Source organism: Odocoileus virginianus, chromosome 9, assembly GCF_023699985.2.
Source record: "Odocoileus virginianus isolate 20LAN1187 ecotype Illinois chromosome 9, Ovbor_1.2, whole genome shotgun sequence".
Taxonomy (NCBI): domain Eukaryota; kingdom Metazoa; phylum Chordata; class Mammalia; order Artiodactyla; family Cervidae; genus Odocoileus; species Odocoileus virginianus.
Genome location: NC_069682.1, coordinates 62322816 through 62342133, shown reverse-complemented (window position 1 = coordinate 62342133; position 19318 = coordinate 62322816). Strand labels below are relative to the sequence as shown.

At 48.0% G+C, this 19318-nt stretch overlaps 1 protein-coding gene and 1 long non-coding RNA gene across 3 annotated transcripts in view; one reads left to right on the top strand and one right to left on the bottom strand.

Annotated features, from left to right (window-relative positions):
- The window catches only part of TTI1 (TELO2 interacting protein 1), a 42075-nt gene extending 37776 nt beyond the window's left edge, over positions 1-4299 (top strand). For both annotated transcript variants that reach the window (XM_020892121.2, XM_070472614.1), the window contains one exon: positions 3555-4299. In XM_020892121.2, the coding sequence (XP_020747780.2) occupies positions 3555-3738 (184 nt within the window). In that variant the 3' untranslated portion in view covers positions 3739-4299. The remainder of the gene's footprint in view (positions 1-3554) is intronic.
- Positions 4300-5307: 1008 nt separating this feature from the next.
- LOC139036765 (uncharacterized) lies at positions 5308-6691 on the bottom strand. The gene is made up of 3 exons (XR_011489621.1): positions 6178-6691; positions 5848-5964; positions 5308-5751 (listed from the first exon to the last, which is right to left on the bottom strand). It is a non-coding gene; the product is annotated as an uncharacterized lncRNA (long non-coding RNA).
- Positions 6692-19318: the final 12627 nt, after the last annotated feature.

Below are 19318 nucleotides of genomic sequence, written 5' to 3'. Positions count from 1 at the left end.
GACAGGAACCGAGCCCGGGACAGGGCGATCCTAGAGGTTGGAGCAAAGCTGGGCCTCTGAGTAGTCAGACAGCACCTCCTGGGTCTCAGGCTCAGCTCCCAGGGCCTCAAAGTGAGCGAGGGTCTGGGTTCAGAATTTGTCAGTGTTTAGAGTTCAGCGGGTCGCATGTCTTTTGCCAAGCAAAGAGCACAGCTCTGCCTACCAGCCACCTGGCATAGTTGCACAGCACAGTAATTGCTCCCGACCTCAGGCATGTGGAGGGCAAAGAACAATGCATTTATTTCTTCCTGAAAATAATGGGCAAAATTACAACCCCAGTGGCTGAGAATTGGGACCCCTACCAAGTCGATATGAAGGAAATTATGACTGAAGCAAAAGACAAATGATCTGCCCTTTTCAGAGCATCTGAGCATTTTCCATGGTGTGGCAGTCCTGCTGGGGCTGGTAGTGATAATTATTCCTGAGACACACACACTCTTTCTGGAAGGAACAGTTGTTTTCATCATACACTTCAAAGTGTTTTCCTGTACCTCATCTCCTTAGAGCCTCAGAACAAACCTGTGAGGAGGGTGGGGCCAGTGTGATTATTTTCCTTTGGAGAAAGAGGAAAACAGGTTCACAGAGGCAAAATAATTTGCTTCCAGCCACAGAGAGAAGAAACCAGCATTGCCAACCTGCCATTCTGGGGATTCTATCACTTTAGAAGCTCAGGAATGAGACCCAAAATAATTCTTCCAGGAGTTTGGCCCTGCCTTCTAGAAGAAGATGAACTTTGCACGTGATTTTTCCTTTGCTTCCCCGTTAGCGTCTTATTTAGGGATCTCGAAGGGCAGAGAGAGTGGCTTCCTTCCTTTTCCTTTCCTGCCAACGAATACAACACCCGCATTTAGCAAGTTAAAAAGGGATGCCGAAAATGAACTGCGACGGTGCAGAACAAGAGCGGTGACTGAACGGGGCTGCAGCACCACTTGGCTGGGTGTCGCCCAGATCAAAATACTCCTTGAAGTTGAGTGTGTGCACCCTTGCTGTTGCTTGAGGAATTGTTCCAGTTCTTGAAGGGGGAGAAAAAAAAGTCAAATCATTTGCATTCTAACAGCCTTTGGCACCAGGGAAAACTGTCAACTGTGTCACGTGTAAATAGAAATCTGTTTCCCAGTTTTGGTGCATTTTTTTCATCACTTCCCTCGCCACTCTAATTATCAAAGATATTTTTGTTTTTAAACAAAAATTGTCTCCTACGCAGGCCCCATCTCCTTTCTGCGGTGAAGTGGAAACAATGAATTAGAATATTCTAATCACTTCTCCAGCAGCCACTGCTGAGGTTATAAACTCAAGATTATCCTGAGTAAAGAAAACTTCAGGCACCAGACAGGTCAGAAAATCAGAGTGCCTCCTCCACCTGTCTCCCCGGCCACCTGAGCTCACATCTGTTAAACCCAAGGAAGGAAGCACAACTGGCTCCACTGAAGTAAAACCCAAATCCCATCCCCCAAGGGCACAGGCTTTTCAGGTTAACAAAACTAAAAACCAGAATTTAGCGCCGGTTAGCAACTGTTTTGGACATGACCAAGCAGGCACACCACAACTGTTTAAGTTCCTATCCAACGCCCAGTAGTAGGGGAGAGGCTCCTCGGAATGGTCATCAAGAATAAAACGTGATCCATCAGGTAGATTCTGTCTGCTGTTAGCTGGTAGACAGGGGTCACATGTGGGCAGCCCTGTGTAGGGCCGGATCTGTGTTTTCTCAATTAAACCCCAGCAGAACCCTGCGTGAAGTATATCTCCCATTTTCAGAAATGAGGACGCTGAGATGAAGATAAATCACGCAGCTAGTGACATCTGTGGTAACATGACTCGTTAGTGACATCCGTGGATCCTTCCTTGGTGGTGAGCCATTCACCTCTTCTTTAGGTCATTTTACAGAATAGCTATTTCAGCTCCAATATTTTGGTCACCTGATGCAAACAGCCAGATGATTGTAAAAGACCCCAATGCTGAGAAAGATTGAGGGCAGAAGAAGAGGGCGTCAGAGGATGAGATAGCTGGATGACATCACCAATGCAATGGACATGAACTTGGACAAACTCTGGGAGATGGACAGGGAGGCCTGGCGTGCTGCCATCTATGGGGTTGCAAAGAGTTGAACATGACTGGGTGACTGAGTAACAATATTTCAATGTTGAGAACAGGAGGAGAAGGGGACGACAGAGGATGAGATGGTTGGATGGTGTCATCGACTCAATGGACATGAGTTTGAGCAAACTCCGGGAGATGGTGAGGGACAGGGAAGCCTGACGTGCTGCAGTCCATGGGGTCACAGAGTCAGACATGAGTTAGCAATTGAACAACAACTATTTCAGAGAGGGATGCCATCTGAAGTCATTAGTGAGCAGTGTGATAAATCCCTTCCTTATTAAACATGAAACCTGTTCAATCAAGTGTTGGTTGAGTGCTTACCACGTGCATGCCAAAAACCCAAGATACAGCAGTGAATCAAACAGACGTCCCTGACCTCGAAGGCTTGTGCTATAAGGAAGGGAGATGGTCAGTCAACAGCCATTGACAAATGCTGGGAAGAGTGTCCTGAGAAGGAAAAGTCAGGGGCAACCACCTGGGTGAAGTAGTCGGGAAGGTCGCCTTCTCTGTGCAGGTGGTACGCTGAGATGGGCGGGATGGCTGCAAGAGAGCTGCCCAGCTAGGGAAGGGCCTCACCCTTCCTGAGACTGAAAAGCCAGACTCTGCATTGCTGAGTCAGCCGAGTGTAAGAAGTTTACACCTGTGTTGCCCAGTGCCGTGGCCCTGGGCATCGTTTAGAAATGAGATGTGAGCAGATAAGAGGCAAGGGTTGTGACCCCACGATTCAGACCAAGAACCTCACCTGTGGTGGGTGTCTGGCGCTGGGTAGCCTGGGCCCTTCCACTGTGTTTGTGTTGTATGTTCATGACCAGTACTTGGCGTCTGCTAAAGGTCTCAGGGAAGGTCTCAGCCGATCCTGCCACGGGAGAACAACTGTTTCAAATCTCTTTGTGAGTGAATCCAGACCACCGAAATTCCATGGCTCTCAGAGGCCTTACTACTGAGTTCAGCAGCTTGCTGGAGGGAAGAGATAAGGACCTGAGGCCCACGAGTTGAGGGTTTTGCCCAGGCTCCCCAAGCAGGACAGGGAGTCCGTGCCCAGGACTGGTCCTGTGAGTGGAGAGGACCCTGTAATGGAGGTGGGCCCTCTCCATTTCCTTCCTTCTAAAAACTGCTTTGTAGCCAAAAATTTAACCACTTTCTTTGCCAAGAGCTTGTTTGATATCAATATGGTTCTGCTCAGACTAATTACTTTCCTTCTCTCTCGGTCAACAGAAACGAAACTCTTTACCTCTCTTTGTGTTAGACTTTGGGACCATGATAATGGTCTTCGGAACTAAAGCGGGTTTTGTTCTGCTGTTTGAAGTGATGCAGTTATCAGTTTTTTTCACAAATAGCCCAGTACACAGCCCCTGGTGGTGCAGGGAGCCCAGAAGCTCCCCACCATGCCTCCAAACTCCTTTTCCATCTCTCCACAGCGTTTTCCTCCACCTGATGAAGGTCGACCCGGACTCCACCTGGTTCCTCCTGAACGAACTTTACTGCCCGGAGGAGTTCACGCCTCCTCACCCCAGCCTCCACCCTGTGCAGCTGCGGGGTGCCACCAGGCAGCAGAGCCCGTACTCGGCCAACGTGCTCCGCCTGCTCCCGGAGCTGCAGTGACCCCTCGCCTCCCCTTCCCGGGGCGGGCAGATGGGCGCCAGAGGAGGTCCCTTCCCTCCGCTGCCGAGGAGGATGAGGACGTGGGGCCAACCCCACCCTGGCGAGGGCGGTGGCAGCGGCAGCGGAGAAGACTGCCAAGGTGGATTAGACAGCCGATCGATTTATAAATTGATCGATCACACAACTGCTCAGAAATTGGATTGAAGGAAAGCAGCCAACTGTTATTTATGTTTCATACCTGGTGTTTTCAAATGACATTGTCTGGCAGCTCTAAGGGCTTAACTCCTTAGCTCACCATCTCTGGGGCCCCAGCTGCCTCACAGGTCACCCCACGCACATACCCACACCCGAGAGCTTGGGGACACGTGGGGCAGAGGCCTGTGCATCGTGTGTGTCCTCTGAACACTCAAGGACCACGTGGAAGCAACACCCATCCACGAGTTTTCTGGTCCCTGGCCAGCAGCACCGACTCACTCACCTCCCTCTCCTCAAATGAGGAGATGAAACCTCACCTGTTCTTTGGAAGAAGATGAAATAAAAGCACTTCTTGGATGAAAAGTATGATCAAGACCTCACTTTGAAGTTTGTTATTTAAATTGGGTGACTTTTTAAAAATAAGTTTATGTTTGTAAAGAGAGAATACAGAGTCATGGTATAAAATACAAGTGGTGCAAAACACTGAGGAGTCATTCTCCCCATCCTCATTCACCAGACATCTAGTTTCCCTCTCCAGAGGCAAACACTCCTAATAGTTGTTTGGATGACTTTTAAGTATTTTATAACTGTCTATCATGGATAATGGTCTACTGAAGTCTACTGTGGCCGTGACCCAGTTGCACCGGTCAGGACGTGGCCAGCCCTGCTTCATCCTACTCCTTCCCAGTTACCTCCATGCCCCCACTCAGCCCCTGCATATTTTGAAGCAAATCCCAGATGTCATATCCAAACTGGTTTTTGGTTTTTTGTTTTTTTTTTTTTTTAATGGACAACCAGAATAGATGGGGCTTCCCTGGTGGCTCAGATGGTAAAGAATCGGTCCACAATGCTGGAGAGAGACCCAGGTTTGATCCCTGGGTCGGTAAGATCCCCTGGAGGAGGGAATGGCTACCCACTCTAGTATTCTTGCCTGGAGAATCCCATGGACAGAGGAGCCTGAGGGGCAGCAGTCCATGGGATTGTAAAGACTCGGACACGACTGAGCGACTAACCCGCAGAATAGCATTAAAAAATTTAACAATGGTCCTTTACTATTATATATTATATATATATATTATATATAATAATTATATAAGTCAGTGTTCAGATTTTCCCAGTGTGTTTGAATCAGGATGCAAATAAGGTGTGTACATTGCCATTATCAATATGTCCCTTAATAAATCTCTCTTAATTTATAGATTCTCCACCTCTCTTTTCTTTTTCTGGGAAGTTTTTTGTTAAGGAAACAGGACATTTATTCTACAGCACTTCCCACAGTCTGGATTTACTGATTACATCCCCTTGGGGGTCATTGCACAGGCTCCTCCTGTCACCTGTATTTCCTATAGATGAGACAAAACAAGAGATCAGGGTTTTTTTGTTTTTATTTTTTGGCAGCACTCCTCTGTGGGTGGTATCACTTCCATCAGGAGGAGTATGGTCTGATCTCTTCTTCTGATGTTGGCAGCCACTGGTGGGTTGCGCCTGGACCCACTCATTCATTACTGACCACAGAGCAGTGCTCTTCCCGCCCCACCATGCCAGCTGGCTTGTAGCTAGAGCCTTGCGTCCCTTCATCAACCATGCGGTAACCTTGAGGGAATTTGTGTGGAAAAGGCAGCACAAACACTTGATTTTCCTAGCTGGGAGACTTAAAACCCACAGATTATGTAAATTCAGGTATACAGCAGCGTGCACACACACATACACACAGGTGCTGAAGGGCACACGTGCAGGAATGATGAATGCTTTCTCAGCAGATGCATGGTGAAGCACTAGATAGATAACTCCTCCAGTGACATAGATAATCTCCGAGCTCTAAAAAAAAAAAAAAAAAAATCCAGAAGATGGCTGGCATGGGGACCTTGTGGAGCAAGGGTCCCCCGCCCATTCCAGAGAGGCCCCACTCCTTGCCTTGCCAAGCCTCCATGCAAGGGCAGCAGGATGCCCAGCTGGCTTCTGGTCTGGCTCTGTCAGTGAGTCATCTGCCTCCACCCCACCTCCGACAACTTTGGGCCTCAGTTCTCCCACCTGGAAAGTGAATGGAATGAGCCAGAGGGAGAACTCTTAAACTTGGACGATTCTAGACTCCGCTAGAAATCACTCCCTGAAAACATTCCTCCTCCCGTCACTCCCTGGAGGGTACAGCATCCTTTGAGACTGCAGTCACGGCCCATCTCCTCCTCCCGCTGGGTCTGCTCAGCTGACCTCGAAAAATTCTGTGTCCAATTTCAGAGACCTCACCTGTGACCCCACAGGGACTCCAAGTTAAGAAGCCCTGAAAAGAGAGAGATAATCACTTAACTCTCTTCCAGTTTGAAAATTCTGGAGTGATTTCCTTTGGGGAAAGGGAGGAAATGCCCTCTAATTGAGGGGATTGTCAAAGGATTCACAGAGCATTGTTCCCGATTCCGCTGGGGACACAGACTGATAGACTAATTCAATCTCTAGGTCCTGACAAATGAGAAAACAGGTCAGAGAGGTGGCGTGACTTGTCTAGCATGACCTGGCTCCCAGAGAGATTAAAGCAGCCCTGCCTTCCTTCAGCAGGTGCTAGGGTGTGGCAGGCCGAGATGGTGTACCAAAGAGTCGGGATACATGCACACCCACCCTGTATCATGATATTAGAAATCTCGTGCTCTGGGGAAGCCCTCCAGGGGATAACCTGCACGGGAGAATTTCCATGATGTTCCAAAAACCCACCACTTCCTCAAAGAGTTAAGATATCCCGAGTCGCTTTCAGATTCCTGCAGGCAGATTGTTGCACTTGATTAAAAAAAAAAAAACTAATTAGAGTGCCTCTCCGGTTATTATTATATTTGGGCAACTTTAATTTTGAACCTGTCCTGCTGACTCAATCTAGTCCTTATTAACGTTGACTTCGCAAAGCGATCGTTTCCCCCTGTTAAAACTTGCTGGTGCAGCGAAGGTTTCTCCTCATTCAGGGTGTACCTTGAATACCCTGAGTGGCAGGGGTAGGGGAGGAATGAACAGGCAGACGCTGAAAGGCCCTGCAGTTGGGGTTGAGATGTTTGAGCTCTGATCTGCAGGAAGTGGAGGATTCAGGGATGTGTAAAGCTGGACCCAGGGGATCCTGAGAAGAGTTAGATGTGACCCTCGGCGGGGTGGAGGTGGGGGGCACCATCCTCTGGAAAGAACATGGATGTGGAGTTCATCAGAGCTGGGGTTGATTTCCGACTCTGCCTCTTCATAACGGCATGACCTCATTAGGTCATTTTACTTCATTTTCCCATCTCTAAAATGGAACCGCTGGGACTGCCCTGGTGGTCCAGTGGTTAAGAGTCCACTTTCCAATGCCAGAGGAGTGGGATCCATCCCTGGTCAGGGAACTAAGATCCCACATGCCAAGGGGCAACTAAGCTAGCGCACCACAGCTAGAGAAGCCTGCTTACCGCAATGAATATCCCATGTGCTGCAGTGAAGACCTGATGCAGTCAAATAAATATATATTTTAAATAACTTAAGTAAAATGGAGCCGCTGCCACTGCCTCTTTTGGCGGCTGCTTCAGGAGGAGTAAGTGCTGCAGTCTGGTGAGTAAGTGCGTGCCTGGCTCCCAGGACAACATGCTGTCCTTCCCCCATCTCCCAACCCCACTGCTCATGGCTTTGTTAGGGATGCAACACCTCCTCCTCCAAGACACTTAGAGCTGAGCAAGTAGATGGTTATGTCTCTGAATGAACTATCCAGGAACTACAGGGTACCGCAGCAGAGGAGGAGATAAGATCCTGAAAGACAGCAGACAGGCAGAGAGGATAAAGGGCATTCCAGACAAGGTAATAACATGCCCAGAGGCATCGGGCATACCTGCCAATATCTGTACTCATCATAACTCCTTCCCTTGCAGCTGGCAGGAGACCCAACTCAAACTGGCTTCAGCTACAAAGAAATGTCTGGGCTCGCATGACCAATGGGCCTAGCTGGCTTTGGCTCCACAGTCAGCCTCTGTCTTTTGATTCTGCTTCCCCCAGTGCTACCTTGCTTCTCAGGCAGCCTCTCTCTGTTAAGTGCCCGAGATGGCCACCACTAGTTCCAGACGTAGGTTCAACAAACCTAGCAGAGTGTGCTCCTCCTTCTGACAGCTCCAGTTCTAGTCCTAGCACTTGCTCTCCTCAGCTCAGCCCTTCTGTTGCCACGCCCCAAACCAAGCATTGTGCATCCAAGCAGGTATCCACAAACTTTCTCTGGAAAGGGCCAGCTGGCAAATATTTTAGGCTTTGCAGACAGGTTCTCTAGAACAGGGGTTCCCCACCTCTGGGATCTAATTCCTGATGATCTGAGGTGGAGCTGAGTAATAATAATAGAAATAAAGTGCACAATAAATGCAATTCGTTTGCATCATCCCCAAAGCACTCCCTCCTCTTTGGTCCATGGGAAAATTGTCTTCCATGGCTGGAAACTGCAGCTCTATGGCATCTTCTTCCTTGATATTTTTTACAACCTTTTCACATGTAAGCACTATTCTTAGCTCAGAAGTCCCTCAAAATAGGACAGGGGCCCCTTTTTTTTTTTTTTTTTTTTTTGCCCGGGGACCTTAGTTTGCCCTAATCTACATTTTCACAGGGAGGCCTGGAGGCAGGTGTCAGGTCAGCTCACCAAACGATATGGAGAGGGAACTGGGGTGGTTTCCCCTAAAAGGAAGCACTGCATTTCCGTTACCAGGAAAAGAGAGAGATGCTGGGTAGAGAGGAGCCAAGTCGACAGGCCTTCACCACCTCATGTCTGTGGCAGGTGACAAGGGTGGCTTGGCCATCTAGGGAGGGGGGTGTGTGAGGAGGTTGTGGTGGCTGAGGCCACGTATATGAAGGGCCTTGACTTGTCAACCTGGGGATCCAGCCTTAAGAGATCAAGAAGGGAGGCCTTGGAGGGTTCTTGAATGGGTGAGTAATGCGCTGAAAGCAGCGTTTTAGGAATATTCATCTCGTGGCAGAGTGCAGGAGAAATTGGAAAGGAGAGAGCCTGGCAATGAAATTGTGTTTCTGAAAGTCCCAGGATGAGAAAATGTACCTCTTCCATCAACCCCAAACTGTTTGACACGCCGTGGTTCATGGGCAACTCGAGGCACATAAATATGTGCTTTAAAGTTTAAGAGTAAGAAGTGAGATGAATGGAACCTCTGATGAGGCTCCCTCCTTGTTCAGAAGCCCGGGGAGTGATTTTCCAAAAGCAGCTCTGGCTGCGATGAGCAGGGCAGGGCTCCTCTCCCTTTGTGTGACTCACCCCAGCCTCTGTGTCGGCCTTGATTGGAAGCAGACTTGCCCGTGTTGCCTTGCCTCCAGAGTAAGGAAGAGAAGCCAAATTTCAGAAAATAACTCTGAGTGATGGCTGCCTCTATGGAAGCGCCGACTGCTTTATAAATGGCCTTCCTCTCCCCACCCCCCACCCCCTTCCCCACAGAAGTTTGGAGGCAGCAGTGGCTTTCCAAAGTATGCTTGAAAAGCAGCCTGATTTCCCTGAGGAATCCTCTCCGAGAAGAGGAGCTGTTCTCCCTTTTTTTCCGACACTTTCACCCAGAGTACAAAGCCTGTCTGCCAAGGGCTCAGGGAGCGGTGCCCACTTCCCTCCAGAGCCATCAGCACCAGCCGTTTATGAAAATCTCTCTGGTCTCCCGTGTCTGGGCCTGCCCACCTGTGCAGCAGGAAAGGCTTAAAAAGCGCTGATGACCGGCTGCCTCCAACACCCGCTTCCGCTTCCGTTTTCCCTCCTTAGGTAATTTGCCATTCTTTTCGCACCACAGCTCCCAGGTCTCAACCTGCTCTCTTAGCCAGTAGCCTCACGTCCTCAGCTTCCTCCCACACAGGCGGCTCTAAAGGAAGGAAGAACCTTCTGGAATCTCTGAGGCCGTTTCCAAGGGAAAAGATGGTGGGGGCGGGGGGGGGGGGGTGGGTAGGTGGAGCAGGGAGAAGTAATGGAGATGAGTCAGAAGTTTCTTTAAGAAATAAAACACGGGAATTCCCTGGTGGTCCGGTGTCTAAAATCTGCCTTCCATTGCAGGGGGGGGGGCTACAGGTTCAATCCCTGGTCAGGGAGCTAAGATCCCACATGCCAGATGGCACAGCCAACAAAAAATATACAAGAACTAACACCTGTTACGTTCCCCAGGGCAGAGGTGTGCAGTGGACACAGACCTTGGTGCACCCCGTTTCCCCTCCACCCCATTTTCACATCCTTTCTTACCTCACAGACCCCACCTCGTGCTCTCACATGTTCCACTTGAGACACTGCCCAGTCCCCGAGAAGAGGCCAGAGAGGCCAGAAATGGGAATCTAACCATGCCACAGTGTACGGGTGACCTTGGGCGGACCCTCCTCCTCCCCAGGGCCTCAGGTTCCCTGTCTGCTACGTGAAGGATTTGAACCAGCCAGTCTCCAAAATTGCTCCACCACCTAAATTGTGACTGACTTGATAATAACGTGTTGGCAAGTATGTGGGGGAAACAGGCAAGTAAGTTGGCATGAGCTTGGGATTTCCCTGGCTGTCCAGTCAGTAAGACTCCTTGCTTCCACTGCAGAGGGCATGGGTTTGATCCCCGGTTGGGGAACTAAGATCCCATATTTTGATCTTGCATACTGTGCAGCATGGCCAATATCTATATATATATATACTCCTCTATCCATGGAGGAATACTGGAATCCAGGCAAGAATACTGAAATGTGTAGCCAGTCCCTTCTCTAGGGGAATATATATATATATATATAATATGTATATTGGTATAAGCTCTCTGGAGGTCAACTTGACCGTATCTCATAAATTTAAATGTACACACCTTTTGACCAGCAATTCTGCCTCTAAGAATTTAATACTGATGCATGTGCACAAAGGGATACCTGCATAGGCGAGTCACTGAAAGGTTGTTCCTAATTTGCAGAAACTCACAATATTGAATGCCCAGTATGTACCAGGCATTATGCTTAATGCTTTACATTAATATCTCAAGAGACTGGCAGCAAAAGATAGGAAACAACCTAATCACAGGACTTCAAATCCACCCAGAGGAGGCTGAAAGACCCCCTCACCCCACACCCCAAAAAGCCCCACCAGAAGTTCTAGTGAGCTATATTGAACAATGGTACATCAAATGTCATGAAATGTTAACTATTTCCTAAAAGTAAATACGAAATTAAAAAGAAAGCAGAAGGAGGGATTGGGGAGGGAGGGAGGGAGGGATTGGTTAAATGAACTATAGTCCATCCATATAGTATAACAAAATGAATGAAACAACAATGGGTATCAGAATTTTAAATGCACATACTCTTTGACTCAGCAGTCCTGCTTTTAGGGATTTCCTTGTCCATATGCAAAGATGGGGGCTTCCCTGGTAGCTCAGATGGTTAAGAATCTGCCTGCAATACAGGAGACCTCAGTTCAATTCCTGAGTTGGGGAAATCCCCTGGAGAAGGAACAGGCTACCCACTTCAGTATTCATGGGCTTCCCTGGTAGCTCATATGGTAAAGAATCCATCTCCAATGGGGGAGACCTGGGTTTAATCCCTGAGTTAGGAAGATCCCCTGGAGGAAGGCATGGCAACCCACTCCAGTATTCTTGCCAGGAGCATCCCCATGGACAGAGGAGCCTGGGGGGCTACAGTCCATGGGTCACAAAGAGTAAGACATGACTGAGCGACTAAGCATAGCACAGCATGCAAAGATTGTGAACACAGTGTTCATTGAAGCAATGTTTGCATTAATAAAAGTTTGGAAATGACCTCAAGGTCCATCCAGAGGGTCTTGGCTAAATAAGTGCTTACTATCGTGTAATGTGCCAAACAGACTTAAAAAAAGAGCTAGTTCTCTGTGTACATCACCAAGATTTATTATTAAAGAAAAAGGCAAGCAGAGCAATGCTAGTATTTATGGGGGACAGAGATACTTTATGTGTGGAATTCCTCTTAAAGAATACCCAAGTGGCAGCCTTCTAGGAAGAATAGCAGGATCAGTGATGAGAAATCTTTTCACATTGTGCCCTTCATATCTTCACATTTTAAAGCCATATACATAATCATATGTGTAACTTCTTCACTCACCCAAAAAATTATTATTAAAATATAAGGCATTTGTGAGTCTGTTATTCTACTCACATTTTGGTGATAGGACTATAACATCATCTGGGCTTCCTCTCATGTGCTTTGCATTTCTCCAGGGCAACCAGGCTTGGGAAGAGGAGGTATTGCTTAAGCCAAATAAGGAAAGGGATCTTGGCAAAGATCCCTTCACAGGATGGGTTGTGTACTGTACAGGCCACCACGGCACAGCTCCTGTGTGCATGGAGAAAGACCAACCCCCCACCAGTGCCCCAGCTCATCTGAGCCCCTCAGAGCCCTAAAAGAAGAAGGCGGAGGCTCAGAGGCTTTCCTGACTGCCTCAGCGCCCTTGGGCAGTGCACGCTGCCCTCTGCCCTCTGCCCTCTGCCCTCTACTGTGGCTCTGTCAGGCTGGCTGCCTTGTCCCTGTGGAGAGATGGCGTTCTTGGCTGCATCTTCAGCACCTTGGGGGCTGTGGCATGTGCCTTCCTCTCATTGTTAGGATGACAGCCACCTAGGGATGGGCCCAGAGACACCAAATAAAGGGCAACGATAGAATTCAAACCGGAGGCTGCTGATATCCCATGATGAGTTACATGATCAGTTACACCAGGTTTACGCCACAGAATTCAGAATCTTCAGGCTGGAAACTTCAATTCCGTCCAACAAGCATCTTTTGAGGCTTTTTATGTGCCAGACCCTGAGACAAAAAGGCATACATTCTGTCTCCTAAGAGCCAAGCTCACAGGAGAGCTGAACCAGACAGTCATCATGAGGAGGCAGTGATAAAGTCTGGATTGGAAGAAGGTTGGGAGCAGCAGTTAAGGGCATGGCCTCTGGACACACAGCCTGGGTTTGACTTCTGACCCTGCTGCCTTAGCAAGTCTCTACATTGCTCCAAGCTTCAACAGAATGGGCCTAAAAATCATACCTCCCTGAGAGCATGGTGAGAATTAGAGCCTGGTGAGAATAAAGTGCTCGACTCAGGGCCTGGCCTCTGGGCAGTGCTCTGTAGGAGCTGGTTGTCAGGCGATGATGAGACCTTAGGGGTGTAAGTGCCAGCTCAGAACATGAACTGAAAGGAAACTGGGAGTCTTCGTGGAAAAGAGACCATCTAAGCTGGCTTTGCAGTATTTGCCCCTCAGGTAAAAGGGAGGGGCCCTTCTGGGAAGAGGGAAGGAGGCGGGGACAGTAAACAATAAGGCTAGGGATGTTCCTGGTGGTACAGCTCAGTTCAGTCACTCAGTCGTGTTCGATTCTTTGCAACCCCATGGACTGCAGCACGCCAGACTTCCCTGTCCACCACCAACTCCCGGAGCTTGCTCCAACTCATGTCCATCAAGTCGGTGATGCCATCCAGCCATCTCATCCTCTGTCATCCCCTTCTCCTCCTGCCTTCAATCTTTCCTAACATCAGAGTCTTTTCTAAGGAATCAGTTCTTCACATCAGGTGGCCAAAAAATGTATTGGAGCTTCAGCATCAGCATCAGTCCTTCCAATGAATATTCAGGACTGATTTTCTTTAGGATTGACTGGTTTGATCTCCTTGGCATCCAAGGGACTCCCAAGAGTTTTCTCCAACACCACAGTTTGAAAGCATCAATTCTTTGGGGTTCAGCCTTCTTTATGGTACAACTCTTACATCCAAACATGACTACTGGGAAAACCATAGCTAGCTGGTGGTACAGTGGATAGGAATCCACCTGCCAATCTTCCCAGTCTGGGAAGATTCCACATACTACAGAGTAACTAAGCCTGTGTGCTACAACTACTGAGCTCACACTCTAGAGCCCAAGGCCTCAAATACTGAACCCACATGTCACAGTTAGTGAAGCCCACTCACACTAGAGCCCATGCTTCGCAACAAGTGAAGCCACTGCAATAAGAAGCCCATGCACCACAACAAAGAGTAGCCTCCTCTTGCCACAATAGAGAAAAACCTGTGCAGCAATGAAGACCCAGTGTAGCCAGAAATATAAATAAGTAATAAATAAACATTACAAGCACAAAGTGAGTTAATGTTATTTTTTTAAAAAAAGCATTGTGCTGAGGGGTGGGAGGGGGTTCAAGAGGAAGGGGATATATGTATACCTATGGCCAATCCATGTTGATGTATGGCAAAAAAAAAAATCACAATATTGTAGTTATCCTCTAATTAAAAATTTATTCTGTAAAGCAATTATCCTTCAATTAAAAATGAGTAAATTTTTTAAAAAAGCATTGAGGTACAATCCTTAAGAAATAAGGCTGAACAAAAAGATGAAACTTCAGGAAGGGAGACTGGTCTATTCCACACCCAAAGGCAGACACAACTCTACTTCCAGTGGGTGCTCAGTATGCGCCTGAGGAATGGATTGGTAGCATTGCCCCGGGGAAGTTGTTCTCTGTGACTTTTCTGCAGGACTGGATGGAGGGCTGAGTTCACCCCTGCCAGGCACCCCCAGTCCTCCCCTCCACTGTCCCTGAGGCCTCTTGTGGGGACAGAACTGTCCTTCATGTGGTGAAGTGCATGGGATCTGAAGGCAGCCTGCCTCTGCCATTTATGCACTTTCCAGCCATATGACCATGTGACAAGTCAGTTTCCTCATCTGTAAAATGGGAGTAATAATAGCAGCTCATCTTGTCGAATTGTGTGAGGACTCACAAAAATTTGATGTAGGAGAAGTGATCCCACATGTGGGATCTTAGTTCCCCAACCAGAGATTGAACTTGTGAACCCTGCGTTAGAAGACAGAGTCTTAAGCCCTGAGCCGCCAGGCACGTCCCAGGAGCCTGGTTGTTAATAAGAATGAAAGAGTTCAGGACACTGGGACTGCCAGGTAGCCACATTCTCAAATAGACCCTCTATTGGCCATCAAGGAAGTTAACACCAGGGTGTGAGCTGATACTCCTGGCTACACAGCTCTCTCTGATCTTTACAACAGCCCCGAGACTGAATGTTGTGCCCATTGTACAGGGGCAGAAACTGAGTTCAGAGGGCTGAAGAAGCAGATTCCCAGGGTCTCACTGCGAAGCGGGGCTCTCCAGCGCGATTCCAGCTTGTCAGCGCCTGCTTTCCTGACTTTTGGGAAGTCTGCACATAGTAGCGGGGGAGGGGAGGGGAGCCCTAGAATTTACACTCCAGTGTGGGAGGCCAGACTTTCCTGAGAAACATTTTCATTTACTAATGGATTTAATGAGTGTAGAACTTCCTCTTTTAAACAAACAAGTGATTAGCATTGACTACAGAAGTGAAAACGAATCCTAATGAATTGCTAATTAGCCTCCTCCCCTTCCTGGGGTCTTTAACTGGTAAATTCTCTCTGACTACTGGAAGTCCTAGTCAGTGGGACTGGAATTAATTCACTTTTTGTTCATCTCCTCACATCTAGTTCTTGAGGACCTACTATGTGTCGCTGTGAACAAGGGCAAGCAAGATCCTTCCTTACAGTCTGATTGCAAGACAGTCTGTGAGGAAAACATCAACTAACCTCACAAATATACAGTAACACACTTACAGGAAGCGAGCTCGACTGGTGTGCAAGAGGAGGGCTTGTCCTTGTGCTGGGCGGGAGTGTCCCTCAGAGAAGGCTACCTGAGGAAGGGATGTCTGAGCCAAGAACAGAGGAATAAGTAAGACTTGACCACATGAAAGGGGACAGGAAAGAGTAGAAGAGTGCTTCAGATATCTCCAGAACAGCACATGCAAAGGTCCTGTGGTGAGAGAGAACAGAGTGAGTCTGAGGAAAAGGAAGAGGCCAGCAGGAGGGGTGTGCAGGGAGTGTGTGTGTGTGAGAGAGAGAGAGAGAGGAGGCTGGGGTTACGGATGTTGGTTCTCTCCTTTGTAGCAGACAGGGCCCAGCGTCTAGCCCACATTCTTCAAGTCTTACCACCTCAGTGTGCTCCCACTAACTTCCTGCTACCCCATATTTGCATCTTTTTGCCTGAAGACTTTCCATAGATAAGGAGGGCCTTCTTAGCAGACCACAAGTCTTGGCATATTAACAGCTTGGGAGCAGCCTTCAGCCAATGACTGATGGAAATTAATGTATAAAACCACAGGTCCCCCAGCGCTAGGGGTGACTTTGAGGCTCCCAGAGCTCCCTGGTAGGACAGAGCCCCACTCGCTCACAGTGGCTGCATGCCTGACCACTCACACTTTCCCTGTCTCACTTCCCCACTCCCCTTCTGATACTGTCTGGAATCACCTCACTACTTACCCTTAAGCCTTTGTCCCAGGGACTTCCCTGGTGGTCCAGTGGTTGAGAGTCCGCCTAGCAATGCAGTGGACTTGGGTTCGATCCCTGGTTGGGGAACTAAGATCCCACATCCCACGCCACAACTACTGAGCCTGTGCTCTCTGGAGCCCGCGCTGCAATGGAAGATCCTGCACGACACAGCAAAGATCTCAAGTGCCGCAACTAAGACCTGATGCAGCCAAGTAAACAGATAAACTTTAAAAAATAAATCACCCACCTTTGTCCCAGCATCTGCTTCTGGAGGAACCCCATGCTACAACATCCCTTAAACCAGACACAGATAGTTTCCCAGCTGCCTCTGCATCCTTGCTGGACGCCTTCCTCTCTCCCACCTGCTTCGCCTGCAGAGTGTGGGGCCCAAGCACTGTGGTGGCCCAGCTGGGGTCTGCCTGGCACAGTGTATGTCAGACCCGTCACCCGCCTCTTTCTCAGTTCTCTGCCTCCGTAATTCAACCTGAGTTCTCTTTCCTCCAGGACAGCAAGTCCAACAGGACGTTCTTCAGTGATGGAAGTGCTTTATGTCTTCTCTAGCCAATACGGTGGCCACTAGCCACTTGTGGTGTGGTTGGCATAACTGGGACTTAATATTTCATTAGCTCAGATACATGTGAAAGGAATGAATCTGAGTCAGTTGTAGTGAGGTGGATGAACCTAGAACCTGTTCTACAGAGTGAAGTAAGTCAGAAAGAAATAAACAAATACTGTATATTAATGCATATATATGAAATCTAGAAAAATGGTACAGATGAACCTATTTGCAGGGCAGGAACAGAGACAGATATAGAGAACGGACTTGTGGACACAGTAGGGGCAGGAGACGGGAGTACGAACTGAGACAGTAGCATTGACGTTTATACACCGTGAAGCGTGAAATAGATAGCTAGTGGGAAGCTGCTGTTTGATACTGAAGCTCGGCCCTGTGCTCTGTGATGACCTAGAGGGGTGGGATCAGGGGTGGGTGCTGGGAGGGAGGCTCAAGAGGGATGGGGATGTGTGGGTATATATTGCTGATTCATGTTGTTCTACAGCAGAAACAACACAGCAATGAAAAGCAATTATACTCCAATTAAAAATAAATAAGATTATGAAAAAATGTGTGGCTAATGGCTATTATATCGTACACACAGCTCTGGGATATGCCCTACTGTCTGTAGGCTGCTATATTTCCTGGACATCAAGTCTGATGGCTTGTGGGAAGGGCAGCCAAGTGGACCCAGCTCTCTGCACCCAGCTCAGCCAGTGGGCCCATCAGAGCTTCCTCAGGTGGGTCACCAGAAGGCAGCCACTCATGTCCTAGGGTGGTCAACAGTGTGGGTCTGTCTACAGATTCCGTTCTTAACTCCCCCTTCTCTGAATGCACCACGCTTCAGCTGCTCCCCACCCCTCTCTCATCCCCTGTAGCTGAAGCAGAAAACTTTGAGGGAGAAGCTAATGTGGCTGGTCTGGTGGTGGGGAGTGGGGAGTTTGGAGGTGCTGAGTGAGACATCTCCTTACCCACCAGCCTGCCTTCCTTTTGTATAGTAAATTAAAAAGTTCTCCCTGATTTTGAGGAATAATTGTATTTTTCTACTAAGATAGTATATTAAACTCAAAGGGCCTAGAGTTCAGGACAGAGGCAGGCTCAGAGTAGGGCCTGCTAGAAGTCATCAGTAATTAACCTCCCCTTCTTCTAAGTAAAAGAACCCTGGTATTTATCTAGGCCCACAGCTGGTCAGAATAAAGGTCACCCTTTCCCATCTCCTTTGAGCCAGATGTGGCCATGTGACTAAGTTCTGGCCCATGACAGAGAAGCAGAAATGATCTGCAACTTCAAGCAAGCATCCTTAAAGAGAGGCTGTGTGCCCTCTCTCCCTTTTCCTCCTTCCTCCTGGCTGAAATGCAGACCCTGTGTTGGGAGATAGAGTGGCCATCTTGGGCTATGAAGAGAAATCTGGCCAAAGGGACGGTAGGTCCCATAATAATTAGAAATGCCAACTAGTTCAAAACAAGGGTCTTGTGATATTTAGGGAAGGAGAAAACAGGGCTCCAAAAAACTTCCTTTGTTTAAATGAGATACAGTCCAAATTTTGACCCAACCCTTAAAAGCTGTCAATGCCTGTCAGGGACAGATCTTTAGTCATTGATTCATTTACTGAGTGCATGCCGTGAAGCTCGAGACCTGTACGAGGCGCTGGGGACACAGCAGGACATTTAAAGTCTGTGCCCTCACAGAGCCTTCATTACCATTCCTGACATTTTATAGCTCGGGGTACATTCTAAAGTGTTTTTACAGTCACCTACAGTGAAGATGGCATTGAGTTCATGCTTTAAAAATAACCTGCTCCTCAACCAGAACACTCATATATTGCAGGTGGGAATGCAAAATGGTGTAGCCACTTTGAAAAATAGTTTGGAAGTTTCCAGACATACACTTACTTTCCTGCCCAGCAATCCCATTCAGGTATTTATCCAAAAGAAACATGTCCACACAAAGATTTGTGTATGAATATTCATGGCAGATTTATATATAATGGCCCCAACTAGAAACAACCCAAATGTCCATCAATAGGAGAATGGATAAGCAAATGGTGATATATCCATACAACAGAATACTGCTCAACAGTGGAAACAAATTAAGTAGTAGAATACACAACCTGGATAAATCTCAAAATCATTATGCTTAGTGGGAGTTCAGTTCAGTTCAGTTCAGTCGCTCAGTTGTGTCTGACTCTTTGCAAGCCCGTGAACCACAGCACGCCAGGCCTCCCTGTCCATCTCCAACTCCCGGAGTCCACCCAAACCCATGTCCATCGAGTCGGTGATGCCATCCAACCATCTCATCCTCTGTCGTCTTCTTCTCCTCCTGCCCTCAATCTTTCCCAGCATCAGGGTCTTTTCAAATGAGTCAGCTTTTTGCATCTGGTGGCCAAAGTATTGGAGTTTCAGCTTCAACATCAGTCCTTCCAGTGAGTATATACTGTCTGATTCAATTTATATGAAATTCTAAGAAAGGCAAAACTAATCTCTAGAAAGTAGATCACTGGTTACCTGGGGTTGCAGTTTGGAGAAGGGGATTGATAGCAAAGGGGTACAAAGGAAGATGGGGGTTCATGAAATTATTCTTGATTA